Source organism: Myodes glareolus, chromosome 13, assembly GCF_982192425.1.
Source record: "Myodes glareolus chromosome 13, mMyoGla1.1, whole genome shotgun sequence".
NCBI classification, from domain to species: domain Eukaryota; kingdom Metazoa; phylum Chordata; class Mammalia; order Rodentia; family Cricetidae; genus Myodes; species Myodes glareolus.
This window is the reverse complement of record NC_142038.1, coordinates 56,950,390-56,967,196: the sequence shown is the minus strand read 5'-3', so window position 1 is coordinate 56,967,196 and position 16,807 is coordinate 56,950,390. Positions and strand designations below refer to the sequence as shown.

Sequence of the window (16,807 nt, the reverse complement as noted above, 5' to 3'; positions counted from 1 at the left end):
GTAGAGCCCACCCAGGTTCTTGCCACCTATCCAGATAATGTATGTTGTTCTGTGTGTATCGGGACCATACTTCAGAGTTCATTTCACTGATAGAGCCTTTAATGAAAATACTTAAATTGCTTCTGAAAATGTAAGTTATTTCTTTCATTTGCATAAAATAAACACTTCACTGTGTTCTTTCTCAGACTGGTCCTCTAAGTTGTATCACACAGAATCTAGGCAGAATGCTGGCAGTGTCGTAGTCACACAAGCGTCTGTACACTGCAGCACCTGACAGGAAGATTTCTCTGTCACTTCCTGGGAGATGCAGTTCTTAGGCACTAAAGGCATGAGGGGTATGGATGATACTGGATGTGTCCATCTTGGACTCAGCTGTGTGCTGGCCTTGTTCTTTCAGGATTACATTAGGTTTGGTTTTCAGAGCAAGGCAGAATTCAGCACTTGCATTCTGAGAAAAAATGGCAGGAATTGAGTTGTCTCAAGAGCGCGGCACTGAGAGCTAAGCATACTGTTGGGAGTGTGATTTAGGATGGGTTTGCCTTCCAATGCTGGTTGGAGTTTTCTTTCTCCCCCATAATAATTTGTCGTCTTAATCTTGTGCTTACAGTGTATCAACAGCTGCTCCCCCAGACATTCTCTCACATAAACTATTTCTCCCCAAGCCTCAGGAATCCCATTCATGGACAGTTCCATCCTGACCCTCATTCGGGGCATTTAGCAAAGTGATTAAGTCACTTTTATTAATTATTGCTTAATCTTTTCTCATAAACAGTGAACTAAATTGCTTTTGTTTGTTTTTAATTTTAATAGTACTGGAGAAAATGAAAGTGGATTTGGTCCTTCGTGATACTTGCCTCAGTAAGAAAATGTGAGAAGCTGCTGCTGTGTATGCTAAAGACATCAGAGAAGTGAACAAGGAAGAGACGGTCTCCAGAAGTCCTTGGTTGCCACTGCTTAAATCTTGGCATAGAGAGTTTGTTTAAAGTGACTGTGTATAGAGCAGGCCATAGCAGCTCACATCTGTAATTCCAGAACTCCGGAGGATGAGGCAGGAAGATTTGCTGCAAATTTGAAGCCATCCTCAGCTACATAATGACTTCTGGGTCTGCCAAAAAAATCACTGTGTATATTTGTCTTATAATGTGTAAAGATAAGAGAATTATGTATATGTTTTACAATTATGAGATGGTAAAGCATTTAGCCCCTGAATCTGAAGTGCCCTGTTTTCCTTCTCATATGCATGTGGATCTGGTTTTCAGTTATGAACATTTTTTTTTTCACTTCTCACCTTTTCTTTGCTCTCTTCCTCCCTGCCCCCATTTTTGTTCCTTAGTTTCTGTATAATTTACATACTACTTTGCTCTTACATTTTCTCCAAGTTTTATACATTATAATACATTCTTTTTACAGTTGAACAATTTTTTCTTAAGAAAGCTTTTTGTGGACAGAGGGTAGTAAGAAAGCAGGACTGAACAGTACACAGCACAGGCCCAGCCCTGTACCCTGTGTCCTGGGCTCTGTGCCCTGTGTCCCGTCTGCTGCTCCCACAGGCAGCACTGAGCATCTCTGCAGGAGGTGGTAGAGTTGGGTCTGAGAACTCAGTGGGAGCAGTTGCCAATCAGTGGTTTCTGCCCATAGACAAATGGAGAGGGAAAAGGGAGAGGGAAAGGGGTGAGGGAAACACAGCACCTCAAGATTGGGTGATTTATCTTAGAGCTATAAATATGGAGGTTTTGTTTTATAAACTACAGTTCAGAGCTCTCCTGAGTCGTGCATATGTAGTGGAAGGTGAAAGTGAGCCATAATCTTAGGTACTATCACTCAATGTGAGATTCCATCACTTGCACGGCACACAATAAGTTATAAGAGGTTTTTCCACATATTTGTGTACATACAGAGATGGGGTAGCATGCCATGACACTTGGGGAAGTTAGAGGACAGCTTTGCTGCCACCGTATGATGGCCAGACTTGGTGGCAGATCCCTTTCTTTACTCAGTGAGCCCTTTTTCTTACCCAGTAAATTATATTTCTATGCAAATTGAGATTTGAAATCTTTTTTTATATAGCTCAAGCATGTAGTGATTCCTGCCAAAGCAGTGTATTTACCTTTCAAGACTAGAATTCCTACCAATGTGTCCAGCTTTTCTGAAGAATTTTTGAAGAAAAGGAGCATCCATAGTGATAGGGTCCCCCAGTTGTACCTGCACATTCGTGTATTACAGTCATGTGGCCTTGTAAGGAAAATGAATATTATTTAAGACCCAATAAATATTAAGTATCAAATAACAGGATGTATAACGGTTAAATTACTGCAGTTTCTAAGAATTCCATCAATTGTTACTTCTCACAGCTGTAGAGCAAGCATCCCATTAGGGAACTTCCCTTAATTACGTGATTGTTAAGATATTGTCCCTGAGATTCCTTGCTGTATATTATGCTCATCATCACAATTTCTTCTATTTTTTTTCCTTTTACTTCCCCAAATGCAGTTTCTCTTTCCTCTTTTCCTCCGAGTCCCTGTCCCATCACCTCCCCTCTGTGCCTCCCCCACACACTTTTCTCCTCAGCTTCTCTTCCCACAATTGGTATAAAACACTATGCAGGTTAGAAAAATGGATAAAGTGGAAACAAACTTTTAAATCATTAGAATTTATGCCTAAAGTAATTAACCAGCTCCCTTCTCCCAGTGCCGTTTTTCATCATCAAAAGTCTTCACCCTTCCGTGGTCGCTTCTGAGCCTCTCTGCTGGCTTCCTCTCCAGTCTTTTCTGACTGTTGATAATGAAGGCTCCACTTCTGGACAGGGTTCCCATAGCTTTATAATTAGCATGTTGGTGAGTTGGACATTTTTATTATTTTTGTTTCCTGTCTCGGGGTTGTCAGGCTTTTTCTGTGCAGGACCAGCTATTGTGGTAAATAGCTTCAGCTTGGAGAAGTTCATGGACTCCTCGTGAGTGCTGTTACACAGGAGACTATAAACATGTAAATAAGTGGGCATGTTCTGATACTGAGCTCTGCCTCTGAGCTCTGCCTGTAATCTGAGCATTTTGGAGTTTACTTTCAGATAAAATTGTTTCAACTCACTGATCTTTGCAAACTCAACATTGTATAGATAGAACCGTGTGGCGAACAGGAATCAGAAAATGATTTCTGCACTATTATGAAATTCCCTGCAGGCATACACTGCTGAGTGAGACTTGCTTAGGCTCGGCTAGAGGACAGCTTCCTCACTCCCTAGTGTGTTGTGCAGTAAGCCAGCCTGGATAGTCATGTTTCTCTCTGATGTAGGCTTACCACCACCACCTACCAGCAGCCACCGTCTGTCTTCAAAACTGCTCCTTCACATTTAGTACCCGCCCTTGCTCCTAGATCCCAAACAACCTTTTAAACATAATTTTAAAAATTGGGTAATTTTAAAACGTAACATACAGTAGTGCAGTTCAACCCCTTGTTATTTCCTCACGCAAATATGTCTGCATAAGGACTTGTTTGTTGATACTCTTTTCTAAGAGCTGGTGTTGCACCTGCAGTCAGCAAGCAGCGAATGCAGCCACTGATGCTCAGCCGGCCTGCTCCACTTCATGCAGTCCTGAGTCGAAATCACATCTCTGCCTTTCTCGAGAGCTTGAGATTTAGAGCTTCATAGAATACGACTCGATTGGAACAGCCGAAGGGCACCGCCATACTAAGCCATTCCGAGGATGAACACAGTAGAGGAAAAATCACAGTTGAGTAAAGAGGGGCCAATGATCCCAGTAATCTGTTCTGTTATTCAGTCTTGAATGTCCTGAACAGAGAAATGGGGGTAAAGGAAAAGTTGCCCTTGTGGAGGGCTTCAAAAAATCAGCAAAGGCCTCGTGGGGCAATGTCACCACCAGGTTCAGATCGGACTTAGCCTGTCAGATATTTCTGGATTTTCTGTAGAAAATTCAATAGTGAATGTGGGGGAGACACTTGATAAGGAAAGCCGGGGGCAGGGAAGGGGATGTATGCTAAGGTCCTTTCAGAATAAGGCAAATTTCTGGCTAAACTGCACACTAATTTTTAACAATTGAAATTCCAGACAAATGAAGAGATCAGCTATTAGATGATCACTTATATTTTCTTGGTGAAATTGTTTGGTAACATGGCAAGAAAGCTTAATACTGATTAACTTGAAATTTCTGGGTTTGTTTGTTTGTTTATTTGTTTGTTTGTATGTATGCAAGCTGTGGAGCAAACATTAGAGTCCAAAAAGCATGTTGGTTTGTTCCCATGTCCTTACTTGGATTGAAGAAATTTTGATAGAAACCTCCAATTATATATGCAAACAGTATTTGAACTATTACCTAAGATACATGCTAACAAGTGTATTTGGAGGTTAGAGGAAGGTCTTTGCTGCTAGAACTAGAATGATATTCCTAAAGCAACAAAGTGACTTACTAGCCTGAAAGGCAGTTGGGTTTTTCAATTTGCAAAATCAGTTACTAGTCTTTAAGAATATCTATCAAGGTGACAGTTACTATTAATTTTGCTTTTTATAGTTTTTAATGTGACAGTAATTTATAATTAAACTGTTACATGAGATATTTATAACTGAAGTATTAATACAATGCCCTTAAATATTTGTGTAAGGTACATAAGCACATTTCCCTTAGGTTATACCCCTCTTATATTTCATTGAAATGTTTGTTTGTATTGTTTTTTCCCTATTTTTATTCTTTGAGAATTTCACACATGTAATATAATATGTTTTGATTATATCCACTCTCCCCTCCAGCCCCTCTGGACCCTTTATTTTTTATGTATTTCTGAGTCTTATGTATGCATGGGTGTTTGGCTATCCACAGGAGAAAGGGCAACCTATAGTGGCCATAACCCAAAAGAAAATGACTCTCCCATCTGAAACACCTGTAAGTTTCTAATGGCTCCTCAACTTGTGAGTCCCCACTGCAGTCTTTGAAGGAGTTTTGGCCTGGATAGGCAGTTGTAGAAGGAGCAGCGGGCTGCATTCTGCCCGGATCCCACCTAGTTTACTCCAGAAATAATTACACTGAAATTGTATTCTTTTAAACACTGCCTGGCCCTTTAGTTCCAGCCACTTATTGGCTAATTCTCACAGCTTGCTTTAACCCATATTTAGTAATCTGTGTAGCACCACGAGGTGGTGGCTTACTGGGAAAGATCCTAACATGTGTCCGACTCGGGTTGGAGAATCATGGCGTCTGCCCCGCTTCCCTTCTTCCCAGCATTCTGTTCTGTCTACTCTGCCTACCTATGTTCTAACCTATCAGGCCAAGCAGTTTTTTTATTAATTAACCAATGAAAGCAACACATAGAATACCCTCCTACATCAGGCAGTTGTAGCTACTGAGTTCATGTGAGCAGCAGCCATGTCATGCCAGGAAGCTAGCCTTCTGTCTCATACTCCAGCTCTTAACCTTTCCACTTCCTCCAAAGTGTGTTCTGAGCCTTTGGAGACAGTGATACAGATGTCTCATTTAGGAGCAAGGACCCAGTCATTTGTTCTCATCACTTCGGCCGATTGAATGTGCATTGGCTGTCAAATAAGTTTCCTTGATTGAGGTGAGGCCGAAAGTCCATACCTAAGAGTATAAATGACCATTTCACAGAATAGCATTAGACCCCACCTTCACCAGCATGATCTCCAGAGCCTTGGGCTTTTTACCAGGTAAATGACAGGAAAGCAATCGTTTATTTAGACCGGTTATTATAGAGTCCTAGATAGTTATGATGATACAGCCAGTAATGCGAGGTGTAGGCCAAGTGCAGGAGGGAATTCCCGTGGATGAGACAGTGCCAAGCCAAGAGGAAGAGAAATTCTCCCACTGTAAGGAGGGGGCTCCTGGGCAAGTCTCCCTTCAGGGTTGTGTAAGTGAAGACGAGATACAAGGGGTATGTGGAAGAATGAAAACTGGAATGACCAAAAATGTTTCCTTGTTCAATACTGTGTCAGCCCCTACCATGTTCAGATAGCTCATGAGCTTTGCCTTCTGTCTAATTTCACCCAATAGATGATAGCATAGCAGCTATGCTCATGGGCCCAGCCAATCCAGTTTGCTATCACATACACAGTTCCTTTTAGCAATGACACATTCTTTCTTTCCCTTTTCTAATAAGATGCACACACTCATGCAGACACCTACTCACGGGTAGGCACAGACACACACACACACACACACACAGCTCATGGTAGCTAAAGGGAGAGGAGCCTAAATATGTAACACACTTTGCCCTTGTTCATATGTCTCCCTGTGACGGTGTGATCCTGGGCTTCATGGGCTTTTTAACAGTAGAGCGCACAGCCCCCAGTACCTTTCCCTTCCCGAGGCACTTTTCCTGCAGTTCACACAGATCATCCATTTCCCGTATTATAATTAACTGAGAATACTTATGATTGCTAAAAATAACTAGTCCCTGAATTCATCACATGAGTAAAGCTTTCCCACAGACGATTTAGGACTTAACCTTTGCTATATCATTGAGATTTTAAGTTTAAAAACTCATAAGCACCTGGGAGAGGAAAAGAGGCCATTTGAACCCCTAATTTATAAATGTTCTGGAGGATTGTCCTCCTCTTCCCAATTACACCAGACAAAAGTACACTTCAGGCTTAAGCTAATTGGTTCTCCATCACTTCTATCTGAAAGGCTAATGTAATTGTCTGTACCCAGCAGGGAACGGGAGCCAGATCAGGAACGAAGGCCTCTAAATAAAACCCAAGGATCCTGGTGAACAGCTCCCTGAGTATTCAGTGCGACCTTAGCTATTTTCACTTAATCACATCAGAAGCCCTTTCCACTGTAATCACACCGTCTTAGGCAGTTAAAGTAAGAAGGTGAAGAACAGGAAGCAACGCAACAGAAGGCGATGGTGATGCCTGAATGACATCAGCTTAGCACAATGGTTCTCAACCTATGGGGTGTGACCCCCCATTGGGGTCCAGTCTCAGATATTTATATTATAATTCCTAACAGTAGAAAGATTACGGTTGTGGAATAGCAGCCAAAGTACTCATTTGGTTGGGGTCACCACAGCATGAGGAACTATATTAAAGGGTCGCAGCATTAGGAGGGTAAGGACAACAGACTTAGACTCAGTGGGAGAACTTAGAGAAGTTCTGAGGAATCTGGGGTGGAAATAATTTGGTCAAGTAGTGGACAGAACATGTCTCTTTAGCGGGACTTCCTATTATAGGTAATTGATGCCCCAGTGGCCAGATTTCTAACTTAAGAGGCTTTAAGCATTTTTTTTTCTGCTCCAAATTTGTTTATAATCTTTTGTTCCCTTTTTTTTAAATAAAAATTTCTTTAATGGCATTTGTTCTGGGTAAAATGTAATTTTAAATCGCTTGTCCAACAACCAATGCATTTATAAAACTAAGCATGTGATAGGCAATGTGTGAAGATTGCTTAATTCCTATTTTTAATTTTGTTATTTTGGCATTATAATTTATTTTCAACACTTTCCCATTTTGTTTTCTCCCTCTAAACTTTCCAATAGACTGCGCCCTCCTCTCCTTCAAATTCATGACCTCTTTTTTCCTTAATTGTTATTGAATACATGCATGTATATGTATAATACATATATATTCCTAGGTCAAACCTGCTCAGTTTATATAATGTTACTCGTATGTGAGTTTTCTGATTTTTGGCACTGGAGAGCCAGCCCCTCAGTGTGCTTCTCCTTGGGGAGGATCACCTCTGCTGCTCTCAGCTTTCCTCATTTTCCTGTGTTTTTTTGCATAGGGTTGAGGTCTAGTGGACAGTCCCTTCAAAACAGTGTATGTCCAAAGAGAAGGAGTTAAGCAAATATGCAGCAATGTGGATTCAAAGGTGCAAGCATCCTGGAAGATCTTCATTTTAATTTTCTTGTTTATATTTTCTTACACTTTGGTTGCCCTCCCTCAAATATATCTGATTTTTATAACAAGAAACTAGTAGCTAGAAAATCTTGAGCATGGAAAAAAATCAATATTAGAAAACTGAGTAGGAGCACAAGGGCTAGATTAGCAGAGACACCAAAACATCTTCCAGGAAGCCATAGTGGACCCAGTGGAATGCTGGGATTAGAGTGGTTGGGAGATGGAGCATCTGTCAGCAGGGCTTTGTCGTAGGACTGTTTTCGGATCATTAGTCTTTTAAATGGCATGATGAATATTTTGAAAGGAAATTTTAGCAAGGAGGTACCAGTAAAAAGCTATGCTTTGGGTGAAGAACATGACTGCAAACTTAGATTTATGTATTTATTTTTACATCCATATATGCATATATTTTTTCAGATACAGTCAGTTGATGTTTAAATATCAGTGACTGTTGAGCTCTCCGTGTACAGATAGATGAAGGGTTGTCTGCTCAGGCAGAGGAAGAGAGAATGATTTACATTAAGAGCAAGTCATAAACTGAAGAAAGTGTTACTACGAATGGTGTCACCTTCTTGACTTTGAGCAAAATTTGAAACACCAGTTTCCAAGACATTGGGAGACTACGAGAAACAGAAGTGGCACAATGGGAAGTGCAACCTGGGGTTCGTTAGGAATTGAGACTGTGTGTGACTGTGCGTCGCGAGGAGGGTGAAAAATTAGCTGGGCTGCTGGAGAGGAACATCTGTCGGAATATGATGGATGGAAGGGATCAAAACGCCAGAGTTAGCAGAGGTTTTTGAATCTAAATAAGCTGCTTAATATTGCTGAGCAGAAAAATAAATCTAGGTAAGTACTTTAAGCTTGCTCCTTAGACGGTTCAAACAAAAGAAACGAGATGAAAAGCAGTGACGTTCTGTGGCCTGAATCTGGGCAAAGTTAGCAGTTGTTGGAAGAGCGGGAAAGTGTCCACAGTTGTCCCACGCTATCGTCTCGCCAGCAAGAACCACGCGGGACACTAGGATTCTTCTGCAGAAAAGCTTTTAATGCGTCCTGAGAGAGAGAGCATCAGCTAACATGGCCGGGGACCCCTAAATGAGGGAACCCCTCCTTTATATAGGAAACAGTCCTTGCTTCGGACGTGTCACCCTTGGATTGGTCCGCTGCCCATTAGCCCAGGTGAAGCCTCGGTAGTAGGTGGGGACAGCAGTGGAAAGTTACCGAGCACATGTGTGTTCACCTGGCGGTGAAACCAGATGCCAGCGCCATCTTGTAATGGAGAATGTGGATGCGGCCCTTCACATCTCCCCCTTTTTTTACTTCTTTGCAGAAAGGCAACTCCCTCAGAAGGTAAAGATAGAGGTCGCACTTCCCAAAGTGGAAACATTAAAATGGGCTTACACGGAATTTTCCCCTAGGTTCATGACACCTGGAACTTATCCGGCCTGCCCTCTGCCATTTTTCTGGGAAAGGGAATATGCGGCAGGAAACCCTTATGCAGGGCGACATATCTCTCAGAGAGGGCCATTCTCTGTGCAATGCTCTTTAGCTCGACAACCTTCAGGGCTAGCTAAGCCAAACACTCCACCCTGTGCCATGGACCATTGTCCTAGGGGGTGCAGGAGTTGGTTGGCATAAACCTTACTGCTTCAACATAGATAACCACACATAAGTAGAGGCTCCCTGTTCCAGGGCAGCCAGCGCTGGTGCAATAACCACTTTGTCCCTACGACTTTGGTATTTGAGTCAGCAGACCATCCAGAGGGGAAACACTATTCCACAGCATAGGGCTGCTCCAAAACACTTCCACCCCCACCCATTCTTTGAAGTAGGGGATGAAGGACACGACCCAGGACTGGAATCCTACGGCCAAGCTTATAAATCATCTCTAGGAAGGTAGGGGAGCCCCAGAGTCTCATTGGTTGTAAAAAACCGAGGAAACACCGCCACTCTATGGCTGACTGGTGTTGGCTTCGGGAAGACAGAGGGTATCCCCCATCGCTACTCCATCATAACCGTTGTCATCCATCCGCAAAATGGCAGGAGGAACAGGAGCCAAATCTTTAGGCGAGTCTGCATGTTGTGGGTCACTCCTCATCGTTTGGGTCAGTCTCTCTGGCATCTAGAATGGATTTTCCTGATCCTGTGGGAAGACACAAACAGCTCCCCTGGATCTCAATAGAATGGGATCCGGGCCTTTCCATTCATTAGAAAGCACATCTTTCCATTTAACCAAATCTTTGGGCCGCTGCGGATCCGAACAATGTCGTATTGCAGCATTTTGGCCATTATCATCCAGATTTTAAAAATTTATAGTGAACAGAGCCATGGCAATAGCCATTCTTGGCATCGGGGGCAATTCCTTTATTATTCCCCCCCTTTTTTCGATTTTAACAAGAACTGGTAAGTTCTCCAGTCCAATTACCTAGAAGATAACTAGACTATTGCTTAATCTACCAGAGGCGTGTTGGAAACTATGGGCTTTTTTTTCTCTAGGCTGCACTCGGCAGGCGTAAACCTCGTTGAACATTGTCCCTTTAGGGCTGCGCGCGGCCCTGGGCCTGCTGACTGGGCGGCTCCATCTCCGCGCGTCCCGGGCCAGGAAGTGGCGGCTCCACCCCCAGGCGCCCCTGCCTTCCCCGTGGGGCTAGCCTAGTTTTCCGCGGCTGTGTTGGTGGGGGAGTGTGGTAGGAGCCGACATCCGGAGGTCCCAGACCGGTGACCGAGGTGGCACAGGCCGGCAACACCTCAAGGTCCGTGCCAGAGCTGCTGCAGCTCACGGGGCAGATGGGATAATTAGCAGACTCTCAACATCTGTGTCACAGTAAAAGCGGCTGTAAATTCTCACAGATTTAGCCAATGACCCAATCACCTTAAAATCCAAGGGCTTTTCGCATCCACCTCCCTGCGGATCCTGAAACATTAGATAAGTCAAGTGTATATATAGCAATCTTTCAGGAGAACTTGAGTTCTTAAAATGCTAAGCAGTTCTTAAAAACTTAAGTCGCACTATGTAGATGTAATATGGTAGTGCCTGTTTACTGTGTCTAAGCCTTAATTGCGCTTTTATTATGATAATTACGATCAGTCCTGCCTGAAGTCAGCATAGTTTAGCATAGCCAAGTGGAACCAGAGCCATTTTAGCCTCAGAGACCCTCACAGTTTTAGGTACATTGTAAGCCTTCTGGCCTGGCAGCTTGTGGCACCGCTCTCATTCTCGGTACTGCTGTGACACCCCCCAGGCCAGGCACCGACTGAGCCGGCGCAACGTGCCCCCCACCATAGCTACCCAGCAAAGCTCCGCTCCAGCCGCCTTCCAGCCGCAGCTGCACCCATTCCAAGCCCAAACCGGTGCATGGAGCAAAGCGGAACTCAGAGAAGCAGATTTGCTGCTCTGCAACCATTGAAATGACCTCATTTAATCTTTCAGGGGATTTGGGCGTTGTCAGTCTCTCTGGCTATTTCCTGCTGAATTGGGACGTTGCATTTTAAGTGTATACACTACAACATTTCAGGAGGTCTCGGTGATTCAAACCACATAAATCCCAAGTACACCTTTAGGCTCTCATTTTCTGTGGAGACGAAAACAGAACCTCTTTTCCAAAACATCATATCCTTAGCAGTTTCTAAATTTAAATATCTTTCTCCTGTCTGGTACACAAAAGACAACATGAACAACATAACATAAAGCTTTTGACCTTGTAGATCAGTCTTCTCCCCCATTTTTAGAACCACCGGGTGGGGGTCATTTTTATTTATTTCCTTTTCTTGCGCTTGTGCCTAACCTCTCACTGCATCCAGTTTCTGATATGCCATCCTGAGTCCAGGAATAATCATACCTCTCTGAACATGCAGACCTGCAGTTCTGAATCCTTCCTGAATCCAAGGTGAATTCAAGAGATCCCCGTTGGTGTGAGTGATGGTCAGGATTTCCCGGGTATCAGCACCATATGTCCCACGCTATTGTCTCGCCAGCAAGAACCACGTGGGACACTAGGATTCTTCTGCAGAAAAGCTTTTAATGCGCCCTGAGAGAGAGAGTATCAGCTAACATGGCCGGGGACCCCTAAATGAGGGAACCCCTCCTTTGTATAGGAAACAGTCCTTGCTTCGGACGTGTCACCCTTGGATTGGTCCGCTGCCCATTAGCCCAGGTGAAGCCTCGGTAGTAGGTGGGGATAGCAGTGGAAAGTTACCGAGCACATGTGCGTTCACCTGGCGGTGAAACTGGATGCCAGCGCCATCTTGTAATGGAGCATGTGGATGCGGCCCTTCACACACAGTTTTACACATTTATCTGTATATGTGTGTGTATGCATATGTGTGTGTACGTGTGTGTACTGATCATTATATTCTCTTATTCCTCTTTCCCTACCAAACCTGTTCTTCCCTACAAGCCCCCATTGCCTCCCACTTCCATTTCTTTCCCTTTTATTTCCACTGTTTACCAGTAAGGATGCTTCATGAACATAGATTACAGCTATTTACTTGAACCAGCAACATTACCAGTGACTCCATCCCAGGAGTGTGAGATCTTCATTAATGAGGTACTAACTGCCTGTAGCACCCCAGGAAGAAGGGGGGCTTTACGCTGGCTAGTCTATGTCAACTCAACACACAAACTACAGTTATCTGGAGAAGAGAATCTCCATTGATCAAAGGCCTCCTGAAGATCAAGTTGCAGGCAAGCCTCATTGATGGGGGATCCAGCCCATTGTGGGTGCTCCTATCCCTGAGCAGGTGATCCTGGGTTCTATAAGAAAGCAGGCTGAGTGCGCCATGGGGAACAAGCCAGTAAGCAGCACTCCTTCTCCTTCATGGCTTCTGCATCAGGTCCTGCCTCTAGATTTTGTCCTGTTTGAGTTCCTGTCCTGATTTCCTGCAACATTAAGCATTAAGTCAAACAAACCCTTTCCTCCCCAACTTGCCCTTTGGCCATGGTGTTTCATTGCGGCAATAGAAACCCTATGACCAGCCTCATGAACTCTTCATCACTGGACTGCTGAGTGACCCAGATCTGCACTTCTTACCTTCTCTCAGTACCCTCCTGTCTTACTCCCTGAGCCTTGGAGGGGATGTTTTAAATGTCCCTGGTAGTATCAAGCATTGACAACTACTGAATCTCATCAGTCTGACCCTTATGAGTCTCTGCACTCAGTGCCACTCAGTGCAGAGACTTTTTGACCCAGACTGAGAGTAACACTAACCCATGTATATAAACATAAATATGTGGAGGAAAGCTTGACATCTTGATTATTTAGCAACACATCAGCAGTAACTTCCCACCTAGGACCTAGGACCTCCCCAGTCATGGGAATCGGACCAGGTATACAGTACAAAGCATGAATTCTGTCTAGTGCCGCCAGCCTAAAACCCAGTGAAAAAGCAGTTACCCTCTTAACAATTATTCCACCATTTCACCCGTGAGAGCTTCTTGCCCGGCAGCTGATATTGTAGCACAGTTTCCACAGCTGGGTAAAGACTATTGATACCATTCTCCCCCCACAAAGCCAGAGTGGTACCTTCCCCACTGTGAAAGCTAACCAGCAAGGAAGACATTTCCAGAGCAGTAGAAAGCTTGAGTTCTCTGTCTTGGAACTGAGGTCTATGGTGTCTTCGGCTACAGGGCCTTCACATCTGATTCTTGTTGGCAGCCAAAAGCAATGGCTATAGCCTGCATTTATGGAGGACTTTGGGCCTCCCTAACCAATGACTCGTAGGGAGATCTGACACCTGGGACCAGGATTTCTGTTAGAACCTTCATCTGGCGATGGATGGAGATAGCGACAGAGACCCACATTGGAGCACTGGACTTAGCTCCCTAGGTCCAAATGAGGAGCAGAAGGAGGGAGAACATGAGCAAGGAAGTCAGGATCACGAGGGGTGTGTCCACCCATAGAGACAGTGGGACTGATCTAATGGGAGCTCACCAAGGCCAGCTGGACTGGGAGTGATGGAACATGTGATCAAAATGGACACTCTGACTCTGAACGTGGCTGGCAATGGAGGCTGACTGAGAAGCCAAGGACAACGGCACTGGGTTTTTCTTCTACTGCATGGACTGACTTTGTGGGAGCCTGGTTTGTTTGGATGCTCACCTTTATAGACCTGTATGGAGCGGGGAGGACCTTGGACTTCCCACGGGGCAGGGAACCCTACAACTCTTAGGAAGGGGGAAGTGGGGAGGGGGAGGGAAAAGGGAGGTGGGGAAGAGGTGGAAATTTTTAATAAATTAATTAATTAATTAATTTAAAAAATAGATTAGGGTTCCTGGAGCACCATTATCCAGAATATTTCTGATCACGTGTTTTAAAATTCTACTTTTTAGTTACCTTCTAAAGCAGGTTTTCACAGGTAGGACTTTTTCATGAAATAATCCTTGTAGTTTTCTCTTACCTCCTCCTCTCCCACTCCCAACCCCAGTAAGACTTTCCACATCAAGTATTCTCTCCTACTTTCATGTTACATGTATCCTTTGCCCCACCCCAGTATCCCTATGCCCCACCCCAGTGTCCCTATGCCCCACCCCAGTATCCCTATGCCCCACCCCAGTATCCCTATGCCCCACCCCAGTATCCCTATGCCCCACCCCAGTATTCCTATGCCCCACCCCAGTATCCCTATGTGCCCTATCTATCTTCCTTGCCTCTACAGAAGTCTTACAACTTAGAATAATGCTGGTTTTGTTTGTTTGTTATTTGTTTACCTCTTTTTTAGAGGAAAGCTGGGCCCCACAGGTCACTTGCTTAGTGATAGAGTGAGAGCCTAGCCTGACTGAAGCCCTGAGTTCCATTCCCACTCAGCACAAGAAAGCCGCCAGGGGAGTGAAGCTAAACTCTGAAATCATGGACTCCATCGTTAATATCTTTGAGAGCATGGGCTGATGAGGACCAACTCTGCTGGCATATTTACAATTTTGGGGGGATCTAGACCTCAATACCTCCCGCTACTGGTGCCTCCTCATTCTCCATTGCCTCCACATTATGTCTGTCAGGGGTGTTCAACCTTCTGATACTGTGACAGGACATCATCGCAAATGTGGTAGGTCCCAGTCACAGACATCCACACTGTTAAGGCTCAACACGTCCTCTCCAGAGGTCTTGCTTGAGCTCTTTATCCCCTGGTCGTGCCCATCTGCATCTGGTCCAGCAGGAGAAGTTCTGGCCAAACCTCTGGAGTCTGAAATTCACTTTAAGCTACTGTGCATGGACGCCATCTTGAGGCTTCTCTCAGTTCGAATTGCTGATCCTGGGAGTGAACTCGTGTCTGTTTCTTTCACCCAGTAGATCAGAACTGCACTGCCGTCTCAGGTCACCATCCCGTCATCACCGGGCATTGGGAGGCCACCCTGTGTGGTTTCCCAGTAACACTCCTGTATCTTCTACTCTGCTCTTCATAGTTAGAAAGACAGCTCTGGATTGCAGTGCACACACACACACACACACACACACACACACACACACACACACACACGACACATCTATAACCCCCCACATATACACACAAACACACACGCCATTGGAACACCCCTCATGGCTATTGATATTTGAACATGAAATGCCTCTCATATGCGTGTGTGTTTGAACATTTGGCCCCTAATTGGCAACTGCTTCAGGTAGCTGTGGAAAGAGGTTGGACTTTGCTGCAGGAACTAAGTCACTAATGGATCTGCTTTGAGGTTTTAGTCTTGCTGTATTTCCCGTCTCTTTTCTGCTTCCTGTGACATGAGCCTACAGCCTTTGCCAGCCACGACAGAAGCTCCCATCCACTGCCTCCCCTGCCGTCATGGACTGTCTTCCTCAACCCATGAGCCGAAATGGACCTCTCCCCAACAGGTAATTTCTTGCTCGCTATTTGAGTACAGTGAAGGAAATGTAGCTAATATGATCTTGAATCAGACCATCTAGAAAGACTGAATAATTCAGTCGAAAAAAATGTGCTGAAGAGAGCCAGGTGTGGTGGAACACACCTGTAATCCCCAGCAATCAGAGGTGGAGAAAAGAGGATTAGATGATCAAGGTAATTTTCTGCCACATAGCAAATTCGGGGCAGACTAGAATGTATGAAAGCCTATGTTGAAAAGAGAAAGAAAAAAAAACTGTTGGGACCAAGTCTAACTGCTGTAAACAGCCGAGAAATAATTGTTCATAGACAGGATACTTTCCTGTGGTGCTCTTGTTTCACCCCCACTGTTTCATGGACTGGTACCCCCGCTTTTTAAAGATCCTTGCTTCCCACCCTGATTCTCAGTTTCGGGAAGCTCTTACCTTTGCCTCTGTGGTTTTTTTTTTTTTTTTTTTGAGCTGGCTGATGGATGTGCTCCATTTATGGTTCACATTCTGCCAAGTCTTTTCCCTCACTCATTCCAAAGGTCACGGGTCACCCTCAGCAGATAAGTAGTATAATAAGGTCTTCCTCTCATACACAGGCTTCTGCATCAGAGCAAAGGTAGACACAACATGAACCAAGTTCCTCAAAGAACCCTGCCGTTACATTCTGCACTCCAACAATTAGTCAGGATCTCTGTCCTGGACCATCTGCTACTTCTGGCCATACCAACCCTTCAGAAAAACCAGAAACATATTTCTTGTGTAATTTTTCAGAAATTATATGCGAAAAGAGAATGAGCGGCTAATTTCGGGAGTAATAGGAAAAGGGAACTGGGAAAATGGGAGATAGTTCCATAGGCGATGAGGAACTTAACAGAGCTCCAAAGCCCAGTGGCCCTCAGTGGGAAAGGCTTGTCATATGATGGAAAGGAACTTTGGTTGCCTGAGTTCAGAAGCTCTGCCACCGTGATACGTGGTTTTACTCCTGCTCTGCCTCCTCTCCAAAGACCACTTAATTACCCTCTCAGAACTGTATTTTCTGTGACTCCTTGAAGGTGTGTAATGACTTCCCAGCAATTCGCTAAGGGACAAACTAGTGGCCACCTATTTAGTACCT

General features: G+C 44.4%; 1 protein-coding gene across 1 annotated transcript in view; it reads left to right on the top strand.

Moving 5' to 3' along the window:
* The window catches only part of Pik3c3 (phosphatidylinositol 3-kinase catalytic subunit type 3), an 87,804-nt gene extending 86,595 nt beyond the window's left edge, over window positions 1-1,209 (top strand). Inside the window, exon 25 of the mRNA XM_087896180.1 lies at window positions 811-1,209. Coding sequence (XP_087752306.1) covers window positions 811-825 — 15 coding nt within the window. The 3' untranslated portion in view covers window positions 826-1,209. The remainder of the gene's footprint in view (window positions 1-810) is intronic.
* Window positions 1,210-16,807: the final 15,598 nt, after the last annotated feature.